The sequence below is a fragment of the Anastrepha obliqua genome, chromosome 5 (assembly GCF_027943255.1).
Source record: "Anastrepha obliqua isolate idAnaObli1 chromosome 5, idAnaObli1_1.0, whole genome shotgun sequence".
In the NCBI taxonomy this organism is placed as follows: Eukaryota; Metazoa; Arthropoda; class Insecta; order Diptera; family Tephritidae; genus Anastrepha; species Anastrepha obliqua.
The window spans coordinates 41,353,379-41,372,523 of record NC_072896.1 but is presented as its reverse complement, the minus strand read 5'-3'; the positions used below and the strand labels follow the sequence as shown (position 1 = coordinate 41,372,523).

The 19,145-nt window shown below is 36.4% G+C and overlaps 1 protein-coding gene and 3 pseudogenes across 1 annotated transcript; 3 read left to right on the top strand and 1 right to left on the bottom strand.

The window, feature by feature from the left end:
* Nucleotides 1-693: 693 nt before the first annotated feature.
* LOC129248397 (protein dimmed) lies at nt 694-18,592 on the bottom strand. The gene is made up of 4 exons (XM_054887930.1): nt 18,528-18,592; nt 9,965-10,188; nt 6,208-6,456; nt 694-1,272 (listed from the first exon to the last, which is right to left on the bottom strand). Exons 2-4 carry the CDS (start codon nt 10,151-10,153, stop codon nt 694-696), a joined length of 1,017 nt encoding a protein of 338 aa, XP_054743905.1. The 5' UTR covers nt 10,154-10,188; nt 18,528-18,592.
* LOC129249533 (U2 spliceosomal RNA) lies at nt 13,517-13,700 on the top strand (annotated as a pseudogene).
* On the top strand, nt 14,316-14,498 carry LOC129249578 (U2 spliceosomal RNA; annotated as a pseudogene).
* On the top strand, nt 14,741-14,918 carry LOC129249570 (U2 spliceosomal RNA; annotated as a pseudogene).
* Nucleotides 18,593-19,145: the final 553 nt, after the last annotated feature.

The window sequence follows — 19,145 nt, the reverse complement described above, 5'->3', positions numbered from 1 at the left end:
CATCATTAACCGCGAATTTTTTACCAAGAACCATTGAATTTATCTGAAATGGCCCTCTGGGATTTTTCCGGTTTGGTCGGATCAAAAAAACGCTCCGGAAAATCACTTCGACGTTTTAACATCCGAAAGGAAGTAATGGAAAAATCGGAGATGGCTCTGATGGCTATACCGAAAATAGAGTTCCAGAAATGTTGTTCGACCTGGATCAAACGCTGGCATAAGTACTTTGCAGTTGATGGAGAGGACTTTGAAGACAATAATATATTTCTTGAGGAATAAACTTGTATTTTGAATTTTCTCGATATATTCCGGGAACTTTTTGAACAAGGTGGTAATTACGTTATACAATACTAATAATTTTCGCTGACAAACATTATTTGTTTTCTATTTATAACAAATATCTTAATTCACAAGTAAAATTGTAAAAAAATTAACCCTCAAAATGCATTATTAATGCGTTAAATGTACCGCTTTATAAGAAAATTTCTAAAAAAAAAATTCACAAAGCGGGACGCTAGCGACCTAATATGCTTACATGGAGTATTATTTCCAAGAGATTCGGTTCTCCCAAACGGTATTCTATTTCTCTACCTTGATCCTACCTCGATCCAATGCATATAATCTCATATTAGCCACTTTTTGGTGTCATACAGTATTATAAGTACTTTTATTTCTGAATTTCGGTCTGTAAATTTATATAAATTCTCGAAATGGCTCATCATAATTATTGTTGTTGTCATTCGTGTCAAAACCATTGTTGAGTAGTATTGTGGCAGCGTTCGATTGTTGCAACATCAATTGATTGTGGTTCGATTGCATAAGATGTTGCGACAATTGTGGCTGCAAATGACTGAGACTTTGATTCTGTATCTGTATGGTGGTGGTGGCGGTCGTTAGACGCGGTGGCTGATTTACCACATCTGCAGCGGCTAAGGCACAATCATAGGTGTTTGTGCCATTTGTAAGGACCTCATCGTAGCAGGGTCCGCCGCCAGCGCTGCTGCCACCGCCCGCGCCATTTAGACTCAAGATACCAACACCAACGCCAACACCGAGTCCAACATCGCCTACTCCGAGCCCACCATTATTGCTCATATCGCTGGTAGTAGCTCCATTTAAAATTACTCCATTCAAATCCAAGGATGGCTCCTCATTACGTTTCGTGAGAATTATATGCGTCAAATTGATAATATAGTTTTTTGCCAGTGTTAAAGTCTCAATTTTAGAGAGGCGCCGTTCCATTTCCACATGAGGAATGACTTCGCGCAAGGACTGAAAAATGAAATGAATATGTAGATATGTTTGCATCAGAATTATTTTGTACTAGAAATTTTCATACTTTCTTACTAAGTATATACTTGTATGTATGTATGCATGCACGTATAAATAAATATATGAAGTATGGCTATTCAGTAACGGAGCTAGCGCTGTAAAACATTTTTTTATCACTTTCGTTTGCAGTTGATCAGGTCATAAAAGTACCTAAGAAAGTAAGTTTCACAAAAGTTAATAATGTTACCTAATAGTTTGATCTTCAGGAACCCATTGAAAATACACATGAATACTCACACTCAATTGTTTTGGCTCTCGGTGAAGTTGGCCTCTATTAATGCATGGATTGGAGTTCCATTTCGGAACCATAAGTAAAAAGCACGTTTTGCCACATGTTCTTATCCCTCCTAAGTGTGGTTCATTTCGAATGGCATTCAGTGGGTCGCTATCAATATTTTTACGATCTTTTTTATACTCAAACGTCAGAATTCAAATGGTGGCTTTTGGCACACATTAACATTATTCTGGCGAAATTAAAAAAGCTACTCTAATATGAAGGAAAACTATGGCAATACTAATTTGTTTACAAAAGCGAGAGGTACTTTATTAAAAAAAAACTTCCCGCAAAGCAACTGGTGGCTAAGAATATGTAACCAAACAACTCTAATCAGTTCTGGGCACTACATCTCCTTGCCTTTATATTATATGTTCTTTGCCGGCGGTCCTTGGCATTTTGCGCATGTGTACTTCTTCTATAGTACCGTTAGCCTCGTTATTTAATAGCCACACTTCGTAGAAAGGATGGATCTGACGTTTCAAGTCCATGTATTATAAAGGGTTGTTAAATTTCAAGGGCCGATGTTGAATGTGAACCACACCTAAACGTCAACGACACCGTTGGACTCCTTTCTTTGGGATTATTTGGAAGAAAAGGTGTACGTCGATAAGTCAGCAACAATTCAAGAGCTAAAGGATGAGATAAATTGGCACATTAATGGCATAGAACCTCAATTATGCCTCAGCGTCATCTAAAATTTGGACCATCGGATGGAGGTGTGCCGCCGAGGCCATTTGGCCGATATTTTGTTTCATACGTAAATTAGCCATACCAATTTGATCATAATAAAGAGAAATGATAATAGTTTTTTAAAAAAGTTGTATATTATTTAAAATCAATACCGGCCCTTGAAACTTAACCACCCTTTAGACAAGGAACTATTTGCATTTAGTGGTCTTTGGAGGTGTGCCACCGAGGCCGCGGCGGCCATTTGGCCGATATTTTGTTCCATACGTGAATTAGCCATACCAATATTATCATAATAAAAAGAAATGTCAATAAATGACCTAAAAAATTATATTTTATTCAAAAGCAGCACCGGCCCTTGAAACTTCACCACTCTTTATAAAAAAGAATATAAAATTTTTCTATGAAATATAATTTTGTAGCATGTATATTATGTATTAGGGTGATACTTAAATGTAAAAAAAAAATTGTACATCAGATTTCCTAAACTTAAAAACTTAAGCGCTACGTCGATACCGTTATAGTCAAAGATATCACTTATGAATATTGGTCCCGATTGGAGAGGTTAAGGCGTGTCCCACAGAAGGCAAAGTTCAGGTTAGCCTCTGAGGACTCAAAGGAGGAGAATTTGCCGCCTTTCTAAAGCAGACAAGCTGAGTATTTTTATAATTTTAACTTGAACGTAAAATTCTGAAGTAGCTTAAATGACAACATAACATTTCACCCACGGTCAAGCTTTCAAATTTCCAATTATTTCTTGTTTAAAAACTGCAAATACGAGTGATTCTGAATGTGAATATACGAAATGGCCGCCGTAGCCGAATGGGTTGGTGCGTGATTACCATTCGGAATTCACAGAGAGATCGTTGGTCCGAATCTCGGTGAAAGCAAAATTAATAAAAACAGTTTTCTAATAGCGGCCGCCCCTCGGCAGGCAATGGCAAACCTCCGAGTGTATTTCTGCCATGAAAAAGCTCCTCATAAAAATATCTGCCGTTCGGAGTCGGCTTGAAACTGTAGGTCCCTCCATTTGTGGAACAACATCAACATGCACACCACAAATAGGAGGAGGAGCTCGGCCAAGCACCTAACAGAAGTGTACGCGCCAATTAATATATTTATTTTTTAAATAATAATTCAAGAATCTTTTAAAACTTAAACTAGTGACAATAGAAACAGAAAGTAAATATTCATGTGGCCATTAAAATAGGTATGGAATTGAAATAGATACGATAAGATAAGAACTTAGTGATTTTATTAAAAACGCTGTTTAATGATCGAAGTCTAAGGTGGTCTATAATTTTCAAAAACTCAATTTTTTTTGTGATATTTCGAAGGTATAGGCTTTTAAGAATATACTATCAAATTTTTGGAAGGCTATTCCCAGCATTTTCGATTATACAGCCGTTTTAGCAGGTAGAGCCAGATAAGTCACGCGGCTACTCTCAAAACTTTAAATTCAATTATCTCAAAACCACTTTTTTCGGGCTAGTTTTGTCAAAAAACTATTCAACCGAATCGTCTGAAATTTTAATATGTTGTTCACAACATCAATGGCTATCGTCCGTACTAGAATCATATTATTATTTCGTTTTTTTTTTTATTAAAAAACTGAAAAACCCCGATTTTTAGAGTTTCAAATTCAAAACCGCGCCATTTTGTTAAATTTTCTTTTTTTTATTCTAGTACGGGGCACAGCTACAGTCATACTGATTAATAATTTTTTTTGGTTTTTGTGTTTCAAATGGGCCACACCGTCCAGGTTCAATTTTTCGGGAGGGCCAAATTATTAAAATTAAAAATTAGAAAAAAATTATTTATTAAAAAAAAAATATTTTTTTTTAATTTTTGTATGTAAAAGAAGTTAAATAAAAAGCTAAAAAGACTACCGGGACCCCATAATCAATAACCACTGTCTCCACCATGATTGTCAATGATTGTTTGTACTCGATTTGGCACAGGATTGATTATCCTACGGCAGGTTTCTGTGGAAGTGGAATACCATAGTTCTTCGATTTTTGTTATAAATACTTTCAGGTCGGTTGACTGGCTTGGCCAAGCCATAACTTTAACATTATTTTGGAAAAACCATTCCCGTATATTCTCCTGAGCGAGTGGTAGCATCACTTCTTGAAATATGTTCTTATAAATAAATCTGTCCGTTTTGTTGGTTATGAGGTGAATAGGTACTACTCCATACCAAGAAAAGCATCCCCAACTCATTACGTTCGCTCAGTCCAACTCGCCTCTATCTTAAGTTTAATAAGGGAACTGGGTATGAATGAGGTAACTGTGATGAGTTAACGGTACAAAAGACCATGTCGATGTGCAAACTTCAAATAAATCTGAATCTAAATCTAAAATCATTGGGGCGGCAACATCACCATGCTTGACTATTTTGTTTGCGAACCAGCTTGAGAACTTTTGTCCTTTAAGACGTCTGACATTTCCCCCATCATCATTTCAAAATACATTTAATTTTGTTTCATCGCTCCTATGTATAGGGTTATTCAATAGGTGCGCTTTAACTTTTTTCCGATAGGGAGCGGAACGACGCAATATTTTTTATTTTTCGCTTGTCATTTGTAAATTTCATTAGTATACATTTCATCATGGAACGCTACACACTTGAGCAACGATTGCGAATCGTGCAAATTTTTTATGAAAATAATCGTTCTGTTGGTGCTACTTTAAGAGCATTACGGCCATTTTACGGTCCATTTAACAAGCCGTCCCGTTTTGGGGTTATGTGAAGTCATTGGTCTACAGTAACAAGCCGGCGACGATTTGTGAGCTCAGAGCCAATATTGACCCCAAAATTGCTGGAATTTCGGCCGATTTATGCAAAAGAGTGGTTGAAAATTGGGTTCAACGATTGGACTTCGTTATGTGAAGTCATTGGTCTACAGTAACAAGCCGGCGACGATTTGTGAGCTCAGAGCCAATATTGACCCCAAAATTGCTGGAATTTCGGCCGATTTATGCAAAAGAGTGGTCGAAAATTGGGTTCAACGATTGGACTTCGTAAAACGTGCACGCGGTGGTCATGCAAAAGAAATCGAATTTCATACTTAAATGTATGTATATGTTCAAACTCGATAATAAAAAAAAAATTAGTTTAAAAAGTCAAACCGTTTGTGTTTTATTCAAAAAAGTTCAAAAGTTGAAGCGCTCTTGCTGAAAAACCCTATGTGTTATACCATTTTTTTATACCCTCAGGTCCACACCATGACTTGTCGTTTTGAGCAAAACTTTTCCTCTTCCTTAAATTTGCTTGTTTCAAGAGCGGAACTTTTCGAGCTCTTCTGCCTGGTAGGTTCATGTTGTACAATTGACGCCGTACATATCTCGCTGATACTACGTTGCTACCTTCAGCTGCAATGGCTTTTGATTACTTAAAACGACAAGAGTCACAATTAAATTATCAGTGATGCAGGTTAGGTTAAGTTGAAGCTGTTGTCCTGTGGGACACACTCAGCTTCATACTACACAAAGTATCTATTTTAGTGGCCACGCATAAATACATTTCATGAAAATACCCGAATTTGTGCAACCAATAATGCAACTTAACACAACGGTTCTTTTAAATTCACAATGAAGCAGTGATGCCACTTGTAAAAAAAAAAAACGAAATTTCAATAATAACTTTAAATTTTTCCGAGCGGCACAAGGAAATCGATAAATAAAAGCGGCGTACCTATTTTAATCATCATATTTGACCTCGTTTTCGCATTTTACTGTTATATTATTGTTTTTTCCTGTATGCCGTTCTTATAAATAAATAAATGTGTGTATTTGTATTGAAATGTATTAATTTTAAGTTCTTATATTGATTTACCATATTTTAAGCACTCAGATCTTGCTTTGTACGCATACATATTTATATACATTTAAATACCATACATACATACCTGAAAAGCATCATTTAAGCTGTGCATTCTCATGCGTTCGCGCTCATTTGACTCCAATCGCCGCAGATTACGCTCCTTTGCGTTAAGGACACCTTTCCTCCGGCGACTTTGTGCAGAGCTTGATAGGGAGTTCCTACCGCGGCTGGATGGCCGTGCACTGCCACCATTACTGCTGCCGCCGCCCCCGCTTGTATCATCGCTTTGTGAACTTGAATCTGTCATTTCCATCTCATAATTATTATTGCTTAACTGAAATGAAAAGAAGAAGGAGAACGCTTTGAATACCACTGGACAGCTTCCAGATATGGATGAACTACATTTCGTTTTCAATTTCAACCCACATGCGTGTGCATAGAATATATGAGTGTACACATAATAACCACAACAATGCATAAGTTTAATGTTTACCATACAGAATGTACACAATTGAGAAGATAAGATTTATTTCAAGCATTTCTAGCGAGAACATCATAATTGAGAAAAAGAAAAAAGAGAAGTACGTACAACTGGCTAAAACATTTTTAATAATGAGATAAGATAAGGCAAGATGTTGGAACAGAGGAAGACTGCGGCTTAGAGAACTTTGCAATTCGATATCAGGTTCCTAATCCTCCATGCCCAGGAGAACAGAAGGAAACTACGGCGTGGAAGAACTTTTGTAACTCGATATCGTTTCCCTAATTCCCCATGGCCAAGATTCATTCCGACTCCGTAATGAAGGTTTGTTAGCCGCTTTACTAATGGCTTTGGGGTCAGCTATAATTTTCTTACATTCACACATATTATAAGATTTATTCTCTTTTCATCCCACATAATTTAACTAAAGTTAGAAAAAAGCTCCTATCAATTAGGCCAAAAAAGCCCTTTTAACCTTTTTAAATCGTCTTTAAGATCATCATAGGTTGCGATTAATGGATCTACGCACATGAATTAATGCAAACTGTTGCTTGAAATTTTAAGCATCCGTTGAAATTCCTGATTTGATTAATAATTTCTTCATTTTTCCGCAACTCAAAGATAAGTCGCTTGGACAAATTATCGCCGGCAGAAAAAGCCATCACTTCACAATGCTCAATTCTCTACATATACAGAAGGTTTATCTGATCAATGATAGTTTAGTGGTGTCTCTATTTACCTACATATATCTAATTGCTACTCACTATGAATTTCATCTCAGGTTGAATTGAGAATATCAAGCTTCTGATAGCTATACCTACCGAGTGCTTTATCAATACGGCTTGCTAGTGGCAGAGAAGGAGTTTTATGGTATCATCTTCCTCTGGTCCTATGTTCCACACTGGAACTCTAGAAATTTGTAATGATGATCTTCCTCTACATTCCAACAACTGCTTTCAGATCCGGCTTCATATAAGCAAATAAAGAAATGCCCAGTAAGAATTAAGCGATTATTCTGTCTCCTGAGGTAAGCTGTTTCACTGGCAGTGAATTCGACACAATTGCTGTTTTTGTGACGTGACACTTGACCAATTTATTCGTGTATTGCTGGTGTAATTTCTTATTCTTGCATTATTGCCCACATTTTCACATTTTTCTCATGCAAGTTCACCAGTTGACGGCTCTCTGATGGGAGAAATCTAGTATTCGATCATTCTTGAGGTTTAGTTCACGGAATTAATTTACAATATCAGCGAAAACAAGTGAATTATCAGACGAGCGTTAAATCTTTAAAAGAAATTGCCAGAACCTTACGGAGAAGTGTGAAATCAATTTAAAATATATAGGGCTTTTTTTAACTGAATGAGATCTATCGATATCGATAACCATGGTTTGACGGCTTAGAATGGCAAACTGTGTAGACATTTTTGTTCAGTAAGACTTGCACGCCATCACGAATCGTTTAACATAAGAGCAATGCTTCCAAATTGTGCAAGTTTATTTTGGAAAAAATAAATCTGTCCGCAAAGTTCTGAGAGCGAAGTATTGAAGAAGACGCCGAATAGTCGGTTCAACGTCGTTCTGAAAAGTTCTTAGACTTTTTCTTCTTAATTGGCCCGATAACCTCATATGCGATTTTTGCCGAGTTTAACAAAGCCCGCCAGTCGTTTCTTTCTCGTGCCAACCGGCGCCAGTCAACGATCTTTATTCGCTGCGATATGTCTATGTCGTCGTAAAGCTCATACAGCTCATCGTTCCATCGCCTGCGGTATTGTCCTTGGACTACGTGTAAAATATTAGGTAAGAATCTTGGCTTACGTGCCTTAAAATGACAGCTCGAGTAAGAATTCATACCAAATGACAATAGTTTGCGTTGCATTTTTGCTGACTGGGCTCATTTAAATTTATTATTCAGATTTATTGAAAGCAGTAGGCAAAAATTGATACTCGATAATTAAAATTTATAAAGAAAATGGGCGGATTGATACAGAGCCATGAAATGTGAACATATCGAATTGGCGGCATAAAACTACCCTATAACGTCTTTTCAGGAAAAACCCGTCGTCAGCGCTGTTCAGCTTGCTTCAGAATTAGATAATATTTTTCTGTCAAAGTTAATAAATCAGAATTGGAACAACGTAGAGGGTCTTAGACACTCCAAAAATTTCTTAAGTTTCAATGCTAAAAGAGCTAACAAGGGCCTCACGTTAAAAACTTACATAAATTAGGCATAACTAACACCAGCACCTGCAGATTTTGCTGCGAAAATGAGGAGTCTATAGAACATCTCATCATCGAATGTCCGGGGTTGACGCATAGAAGGAAAAAGTTTTAAACAAGTTCATGCTTATAGATGAAGACCTTCAATCACTCCCTCAGAAGGAGCTGGTACAATTCATAATCATACTTAACAGTCAATAGACAGCTAGGGTGCACAATAGATCAATATGGTCGCGGTGCTAAAGGCCCATACCTTAACCCTTTACTACCATTAACCATTAACCATTCTGTCAAAGTTACACTACAAATAGTGCCTAATTATGTTAAAAAATTGGGATTCAGGAGCAGAAGTGCAGTAAGAAAACCATATGTGAGTAAATAAAAATATTCGCAGAAAAATACTTAAAATAAAAAATTCGATTTTAGAAAAAGGTTATCCATTGTTACGATTGTAAATTTCATATAAAAATGTGGGATGGACGCATACAAATCTGCACTGAAGCTAAAACAGGCCTTTGGAAACGCCATCTGCAGCCTTATTTCAGACACGACGAAGGTACGTTGATGGTATAGAGATGGTTTGAGTTCGGTAGAGTAAAAAAATTGCATTTTATTGATGGCATTATGACCGCTAAGTAGTGAAATGTTAAAGAAGAATTTCCACAAAAGTTTCAAAAAATTGAATTGCAAAATAAACAATTCTTCTTTCAAAAAGATAGCGACCCAAAACATACAGCTCTGGATACGGGATTATGGATCCTTTATACAACACTTGTCCGAAATATTTAAAGACAGCACTGCAACATACATACATATGTATGCGTACTAATATGAGCTTTGCCCATAATGAAAATGATAATTTGCGTTTTTGTTCTTTTTTTTAATTTCAATGCAATATTTTCCGTGTTTCTGTTATTGTACCTTTATTGTAAAAAAATACATGGGATTATATGTTAAATAAATTATTTTTAAATTTTTTTTAAATGCTTCAAAAAATTAACGACGTTCTCATGATTTTTTAAAACTGTAATGATATGACTGATATGGCGGATATTTGATTTCTGATAATTTCGAAATAAGTGTATTGATACAGTACGATTAATTATTTATACATACATACAATACAAAATATATAAAGTACCTGAGTAGTCCTCTGGTTGACTTTGCGTACTGGTCTCGATGATCCCTCCTGTAGGTCAATCGGGGAGCGGGGACTTTCGGAGTTAATGCTGACATTTAGTTGATGTTGGTGCATTTGATGTTGCTGCTGTTGTTCCAAAGTCATATACTCATGAGAGACCAGAACATCAGAAATGTGATTAGTACCCATAGCGATATTTGTTTTCTTCCAATCACAGCAGCAGTCTAATAAAAAAGTAAATTTTTACGTAAATTTTCAACATCTTCGTTGACGTGGCTACATGCACATACATACATACATACATATATAACTAGGAGTATACATAATATAATACCGCAATAAATTTCCAAGCGTAGCTCAGGTGTATATGCTGTTGAACCTTAGGAATTATTTGTGTGGTAAAAAACGAAAACGTGAGCGGAAGCGTAGTAAGGGCAAGGTCACATGTGCAACATTCCAAATATGGGCTGCTTTCCAAGAAAAGGTATCTGTTGTAAAGAACAGTATAGTAAAGTGTATAGTGGAATTCGAATACAGTACCCCTTCGTTTAAATAGACGGTCGCTTGTATGTAATATACCTACGTCCAATAGAGTGAGCAAAAAAGTCTAAGGTGTGTTGTAATGAGGCTCTTAAGAGTGAAAAGGCTAACCTCTATTATGTGAACATAGTCCTATTTTTTACTATGGTTTGCTTTGAAAAATGTTTAACGAAGCTAGTGCAGTTAAGGAGCCACACAAATCCAGTATTTTTCGCGTTGCCTTTTCGAGCACATATCCATATACGAGTACCTACACGTGTGCAAACAAATGGAATGCGGCTATACTATTTAATAAGTGCCCATCGCTAATTGAATGCACCTTGCTTTAACCGTGATCTTTAACATGTCCTTATCATTTGGATTTGTTGTTGATTGGAAATCTTCTTCTTCTTTCACAGCATTACAACGTGCGGTGCGTCAAAGCTTCCAATGCTCCTCCAAACCGGTCGGTCTTGAGTTTTTGCTTCGTAGTTACGCATTCCTAAATCCTTGAGATCGTATTCCACTGCGTCTATCCATCGGTTTCTCGGTCATGCGTTTGATCCTTACGCCCATTAGCTTTCCTGGCAAGGCTTTCTTCACGGTACAATCAACAGGCATACGGATCCCATGACCTAGCCATCTTATGCGCTGCGCTTTAACAAAATGCACAGCTGTCTCGTTCTGAGTTAGATCGTTCAGTTTAGAGTTCAATCGGATTCTATAGGTACCATCATCAATTCTTATTGGTCCAAAGATCTTTCTTAAAATTTTTCTTCCCATGCGAGCAATCTGAGCACAATCATCAACGGATTGGTGTGAAACTACCGATCGGGATTCGGAGAGATCGTAGGTTGGAATTTCGGTGAAACACCAAAATTAAGAAAAAACATTTTTCTAATAGCGGTCGTTCCTCGGCAGGCAATGGCAAACCTCCGGGTGTATTTCTGCCATGAAAAAGCTCTTCATAAAAAAAAATATATGCCGTTCGGAACAACATCAAGACGCACGCCAGAAATAGGTGAAGGAGCTCGGCCAAACGGAATTTTCGAAGTCAATTTGAAAATTACTGAAGTCAGTCACGTTTTGGATTCTCAAAAACAATTTCAAATCATCCGCGAACATTAAACATTTCGTTTCATAAAAATTATTTGGTAAATTATTAACAAAAGTGAGAAACAACCGTGGACTGTGGCGCCTTTGAAAAATCTGTCTAAATAACATCAAGTTGGACTTGATATGCATTGATAATTTTATTGGAAATTAACGTCCAGGGCTTAAGACATAGATGGCATTAGTTTTATTGCATTCAGCTTTTTTTCAGCTAGTACTAACTTTAAAAAGACAGCTGTTAAAATTTCATGATATTCTATTCATTAGTTCGTGAGTTATTGTGCTAAAAGTGACGCTACTGATATTTCGATATTGAGGAATATTTTGTGCTTGCTCTTTTTTTGCTCACCTGTGTGGATCAGCTGACTGCTCAAACCTCCTAAAAATAACAGCTTCAAGCACAAAACTTTCCAACGTGACGACCATACTTATAATCCTAGCCACTTTTGTTACGCAATCGCGAGTTTAAATTCCATCGATTTTAATACAGTTGCTCATATTTGTTTGTATGGCTGCAATTAAATTTTTTTTCTTTTAATTTTCAAAGTATATAAAAGCCATTACCACTAGTAATACTGACTGCATTTTTAAAAGGTGTTGTCATTGGAGCCCCTGCCGAGTTGGACAATTCCATTTAGTTTGTTTCGATGCAGTTGTAACCCTTTAACCTTATTTTTTATTCTTATGTTTCCTTCCTTCGGATTTGCAACAATACAAAGCATAAAAACAGTACCAAAGGACCAGCGTCTCTGCACTTTCTTGCTTATGGTAGAGTAGATATTTAAGCCAAATATTAAAAAAAAAGTATGTGTAGAATCACAGTGTGCTACTTGTACATAAATAAATAATAAATACAAAAGCAAGCCAAGTAGTTGCAGTGCTCCTCAAGCAATCAATTTCTTTGAACTGCCAGTTGAGGTGAATGTTATTTTGTGGAGTTTCTTAATATGGCATCTAAAAATTAAAATCCATGACACGGTTTTTGGATAAAAGGGGTTGAAATTCTTAAAATAGTAATTTTTGAAGCATTTCCAAACAAAATTAGTAAAATGGCCAAAAGGAAATAAAGGCCCTCGGATCAGTGACGGTGCATTCGAAACTGGTCAGGGAATGCCTGGCCTCTCTTTGGACTGCGTCCGAATTCTTTGACACAAGCTTCATCTGGGTTCTTGGTCACAGTAACATTGCGGGAAACTGTGATAATAAGCCGCTAACAGCTGATAATAAGCCGCTGATATTCACAACTTAAGTTGAGCTTAAGGTTTATTTTAAAACATGTTGGTGAAACGCAAAACTAAAGTTAGACTTAAGCTCTACTAAAAATTAACTTTAATACTGAGCCGTATACCTTCATGTAAATAATTCTAAGAGAATATAAACCAACAAGAAAATCAAGCAGAATATCGGGTAATAATTTCTCTCTATGTTGAGATACATATGCACTCAGTTATACAAATTTTTAAATAATAAGTCGTTGTCAGTATGTGTGACCATTAGATCGAATCAGTCGCCATAGAAAAAAGTTAGAAAAGTCCAAGTGAGAGGATTTCGGTACTACTAATCGAAAATGTGTTTGATCCTTCTAAAAACCGCCGAAATGTGTTTTTGAAGTGAAAACTTCTTTAGAATCGTTGGGAGTGATTTGGGAAAAAGTGAAACGAAAAAAGCGACCAACTTGGCTACGAAGCGTTATATTATATGTTGATATAAACGTAGCGACGAACTAAATAAAAATAACTTTTATTTTTTCTTGTGATTCGAACCAAGGATTTTGGATCGGAAGCTCACATTGCTAGTCGCTCGGCTACCGCGTCATGCTGTAGGTGCTGGCCTAAAAGTTATTTAGTTACGAAGCGTTATATTATATGTTGATATAAATAATTTTTTGAGCGTGTAATTCTCAAAAGGTTTATTAGGTTTATTATTTAAAATGTATTGACTAGGTAGTGTGGTTATCAGCTTAACATCTGATAGATCCTCCATCGGAGGACAATAAATGTTAAACTAATTTTTGTAAATGGGCGGAGTGTTTTAGGGGCTTGCTCCTTCTCTGCCACGGGTTGACCCGGTATTGCAGTACCGCCGGGATTTCGGCTTTGAATAAATACAAGAAAAAATATACTAATACATTTAGCTTTGGTGGGAAGAGCCATAAATTTTTATATGAATACATGTAGACGAAAATGGAATTTTGTTTTTTTTTGAAATTTGCATTGTAGAACATTTCTGATTATTTATTGAAAACAGTTTTTTGGTTTAGATCAGTGCTGTCCAAAATGAAAAATGTGAGTGTATAAGTGAGAACGAGAGAATGGGAGCAGCCCAGTGGGAAATTTAAACCAAAATAAATAAATATTGGATTGGAGTAGAAAATTTTTGTGGGAGGAATCGAAATGCCTTTTGATATTATATCTATAGCTTCCTTTGAACGACTTGTAACATAAAAGGCATTGCAAGTCGCCAAAGGCATTTTCTAGCATAAAAAAGTTCTCACAGGGCATTGTATTGCATACATTAAGCGTCGCGGACAAACGTGATGTTTATTCGTTGCTGGTTTGCTAACGACTGAACGATGGAGAGTAAGAATACGTGTCATCAATTGATGTATGGGATGGACAGCACTGGTTTAGATACTGAAAGTCAGTTTAAGTGAATCGGTATAAACATTTCGTACATTAATTTTTGTGAGAGTGTAATTCTCAAAAGGTTTATTAGGTTTATTATTTAAAATGTATTGACTAGGTAGTGTGGTTATCAGCTTAACATCTGATAGATCCTCCATCGGAGAACAACAAATGTTAAACTAATTTTTGGAAATGGGCGGAGTGTTTTAGGGGCTTGCTCCTTCTCTGCCACGGTTTGACCCGGTATTGCAGTACCGCCTGGATTTCGGCCTTGAATAAATACAAGAAAAAATATACTAATACATTTAGCTTTGGTGGGAAGAGCCATAAATTTTTATATGAATACATGTAGACGAAAATGGATTTTTTTTTTTTTTGAAATTTGCATTTTAGGACATTTCTGATTATTTATTGAAAACAGTTTTTTGGTTTAGATACTGAAAGTCAGTGTAAGTGAATCGGTATAAATATTTCGTACATTAATCTTTGTGAGCGTGTAATTCTCAAAAGGTTTATTAGAAAATCTATTGAAGTAGGTAGTGTGGTATCTGTTCCTATCAGCTTAACATCTGATAGATCCTCCATCGGAGGACAACAAATGTTAAACTAATGGGCGGAGTGTTTTAGGGGATTGCTCTCCACCTCTGCCATGGGTTGACCCGGTATTGCAGTACCGCCGGGGTTTCAGCCTTGAATAAATACAAGAAAAAATATACTAATACATTTAGCTTTGGTGGGAAGAGACATAAATTTTTATATGAATACAATTAGACGAAAATGGAAGAAATTTGTAAGTCTGTTTCTTCGGTCCGTTTGGGTATTTTTTTTGACAACATCGAAACCAAAGCATTTGTATCATATTTTATCTATCATAAGCCACTCGTATCATTTGTTGAAATTGAAAACATTGAGGATGAATAATGATAAAATGAAGAAAATAAAATATTAACTTTATAGCAATATTATAATGAACGTATAATTATCCCGCTCCTAATGCTGCTTTCGTCTCATTCTCTCCCAGTTTGTTTTACGGAAGGTTTCACTTCTATCAAGTCTAACCGTTAGACTGGTATTTTTTTTTATTATAACTTGGTTATTTGTTATACGATTTTCAAAAGGAATATGTCATTATTCTAGTTTCGAGGAGTTGTGGTTTTTTTTTTGTGTGTTTATTTAGCGAAACAGTTTTAAAGCAAACTTTTAATGAATTTTAAAGTTCTTGAGGTTGATGAAACAAAAAGGATATAAAGGGTCACAACTCTAGGCAACTGACCCAACTATGTGTAACCAATTTCGAAGCTCAAAATCACATAAGAAGGAAATATATGAGATGTATTCAGAAAGTATCGCGAATTTTGAATTTTCGCAGATTACGTATAATCGAATTTCGATTCTTTTGTGGCGATATGTTGGTACTCATGTCTCTCACTCATGCCGGCGAGTTTGGCCATTTTGAATGTTCAGTTAATTGTTGACACGTGCAAGCAAGTGTTTCTGATCGTCTTCGATTTTTACCTATTCAAAAAGATGGATCAATGAACCTGTATCAAATTTTAAGTGCGCGGATGCATTCCGAATGTTGACTGTGTCATACGGAGAAGCTACTTTGGACCAGAGCAACGTTTATCAGTGGTGCAAAATGTTCTCAGAAGGCCGAGAGGATGTGAACGACGAAAAGCGTGCCGGACGCCCGAGCACTTCAACAGCAGACGAAAAAGTGGATGAAGTGAAGAAAATGGTATTTGCCAATCGTCGAATCACCGTTAGAGAAGTTGCTGAGTACCTAGACATATCGATTGGCTCATGCCATTCGATTTCTTTCAATGATTTGGGCATGAGACGGGTCGCCGCAAAATTCGTACCCAAAAATTCTCAAATTCGACCGAAAGCAGCATCTAATGAGATGTTAAACTCTGTCCGCGACGACTCAAATTTGCTCCAGAGGGTCATAACTGGTGACGAATCGTGAGTTTATAGTTATGACGTTGAAACCAAAGCTCAATCATCTCAATGGAACTGCCGCACACACCAATACCGAAAAAAGCGCACCAAGTTCGGTTGAATGTAAAAGTTTTGCTTACCGTTATTCTTCGATTGCAGGGGCGTTGTGCATCATGAGTTCTTGCCAGGAATATTACCTGCAAGTTATGACCACTTTGCACGAAGCAATCCGCCAGAAACGCCCGGATTTGTGGAAGAACAAAAATTGGCTCTTGCGTCACGATAACGCCCCTGCTCCCACATTGTTGCTTGTGCGCGACTTTTTGGCCAAAAACAACTTTATTACTTTTTGAACACACCTCGTAGAACTACTCAAGGCTGGAATAATGGCATATTATTTTAGAAAATCGGAGAGCAAATAAAAACCCATTTCGGCGGATTTTACACGGATACAATTTTTTTCTTTAAATATGTAGCCGAAACCCGAATCATATATCATACCTATATGCATACAAAAACTTTACACTCTCTATTGGGTGTTTGGCTGCGCCTCTCTTCCTGCTTGTGGTGTGCGTCTTGATGTATGATATTTCAACAAATGAAGGGGCCTACAACTTTAAGCCGACTCCGAACGGCAAATGGTTTTTTATGAGGATTTTTTTATGGCAGAAATACACTTCGAGGTTTGCATTGCCTGCCGTTTGCCGTTCTGTCCATTTGCTAGAAAAACCTCACCGAAATAAAATGCACACAAACAACCGCTGAAAATTTTAAAAACCGTCTTTCAGTCAAACTTTTTTTAATAATGAAATGCTTTTCGCTTGCTCAGCCCTTCATCGACACTGATTGGGATGTGTTACTAGCTCAAAAAATTTAATCAGTGGTACTCGCTGCATAAAAATGAGATCAACATACACCCTCCGAAATTATTAGCACCATATATGGGCAAGTTTTCGTACCTACTAGTGGACGAAGGACAATTGCTCCCTCCTAAGGAGCTGGTTCTATTCCTCGGTATACTAAATAATTATAATTCAATCTAGTCGCAGTGCATAAAAGCCTTATCCTAACCCGTACAACCATTACCATTGCTAATACTCTCCGTGGCAGACTATTATCGTCAATAGTTTCATTGTTTTCATCAGTAACAAAATCCAACCGGAAATGTAGGTTTTCTGTCCATTATCTATTATTATAAAATAAATTAATCAGAATTTGAATTAGGATTTTCGGTAACTCAAATAACGAAGCCAGCGTTGCTAGCGGCAAGTCTTCGGGCTCGAATTCAGTTGACATTCAGTTGTCAGTTGTCAAAGCCTGCCTTTCGGGGACAATTTTTTATGGTGAGAGTGAGATGCTGCGTTGTCCAGAAATAATAGTATCAAATCACTGCCTGAACCAAACTAAATGTGTGCATAAAAAACATCAAGCTTTATTCGGGAAGTCCCCTTTTTCCCATTTTAAGTATGTATGTAACTAACAGCTCACTCACATTTTTTATATTTTGTCCACCTACGAGGAGTTTGCGCCCGTTCAACAGATATTTTTGTGTTTTTGTTAAGAAAAGAAATCTTAATGTCTTTTGATAAAGAGGTTTTTTGTTTCAATTTATTGAAAACTAACTGTCTGGCCAAAGAAATACCCGCTTAAGAGAGAGTAATTTGTTCCGAATTTCACTTCGTATGAGAAAAAGTGTCCGCCCAGAGAAGAGGTCCGTCTAATAGAGTTGTCCGTTTGAAGAGGTTTCACTGTACTCACTGTTCTTTTCAATAAGCATGAAATGGTCACGGATTCCCTTTAAACTATTCATATAAAGTTCACTTGGCCAGATGCTGCAGCAAATTTTTTGTACAAAAAAGCATGGGTACGTATGTCGGTACGTATTTCGGAACGCTCTATGTTTTTAAAACACTCTAATGAGATTAAGTTGGCGTTTGGTTAAATTTAGAGCTTGGTGAACTAAAAGACTTATAGAATTTTCTGACAATTATTTTTGATGTATGTACATACTTTTTTTTATTTTAGCCCCTTATATGCCTCTGAGTATTTTTTGCACTTTCCCACAAAAGAGACAAAAAACCCATCGATTGAGGAGTTGAAAGCTTAAGAAATTCCTCAAAAATGTTTTCCGTTATTTTTGACATGGAAAAGCCGAACACGCGTTTTTCTTTTACGGAGATTTTTTAACCATCTTGCAAATATATTTTTTGAGCGGAATTTTTTCTTTTAGGAAGATTTTTTAACCATCTCCCAATTCGCATTTTTGTGCGGGTTTCCTTTTTCTTTAACGCGGATTTTTTGAAAACGACAATGACGCTACCTGCTGCACGTATTTGAATATAACAAAGGTGGTGTTGGTAAATCACCTAAATTGTTTTTTCTTTCGCTGTGTCCATGTTTCTGTCAGTACAGAATAAATCAAGGCGAATTAATTTTTTATTTTCTACTTCGCCAATTCCTTGCCGTGACAATGAAACGTACAAAACATTTTTGCTGGCCTAATGCTACCACCTTCAATAGATGCGCCTTGGAATATACATAACTAGAAAAATTATGAGAATCTCATTACGAAATTTTCAGAGATTACTGAGCATAGTCTCAGCTGTTTATAAAAAAATAAGAAAAAAATTTGAGATGTGTTTTTCAAAGTTGGCAAAACAAGTGTTTGCCACAAAAACTTTCAGCAAAAATACAATATAAAAGTTGAAAAGTACATTTTACACTAAAAAGTAAAAAAAAAATGTTAAAAAGAACCGAAGACATTTCATTTTAAAAACCTCTATACCAAAATTTCCAAATCCAATTCTCTAAATCCGAAAATTTTTAATTTTTACCAAAATTTTTTCAGAAAAATTGACGTATTGTCCATTGCCCTTTCTTCAAGGTGTTTTAATTTATTAATTTTAAAGTTTCTGCGGAAATGCTCGCGCTCTTTAGCTTCTGGGCGATGCTACGACCACTATTTGACCGGCATACTTCGATTA

Coding starts and splice junctions, on each gene's coding strand:
- LOC129248397 (XM_054887930.1), bottom strand. CDS start 10,153: ATGGGTACTAATCACATTTCTGATGTTCTGGTCTCTCATGAGTATATG. Junction 6,457..9,964: donor TCAACCAGAGGACTACTCAG/GTACTTTATATA, acceptor TTTTCATTTCAG/TTAAGCAATAATAATTATGA. Junction 1,273..6,207: donor GCTTAAATGATGCTTTTCAG/GTATGTATGTAT, acceptor TTCATTTTTCAG/TCCTTGCGCGAAGTCATTCC.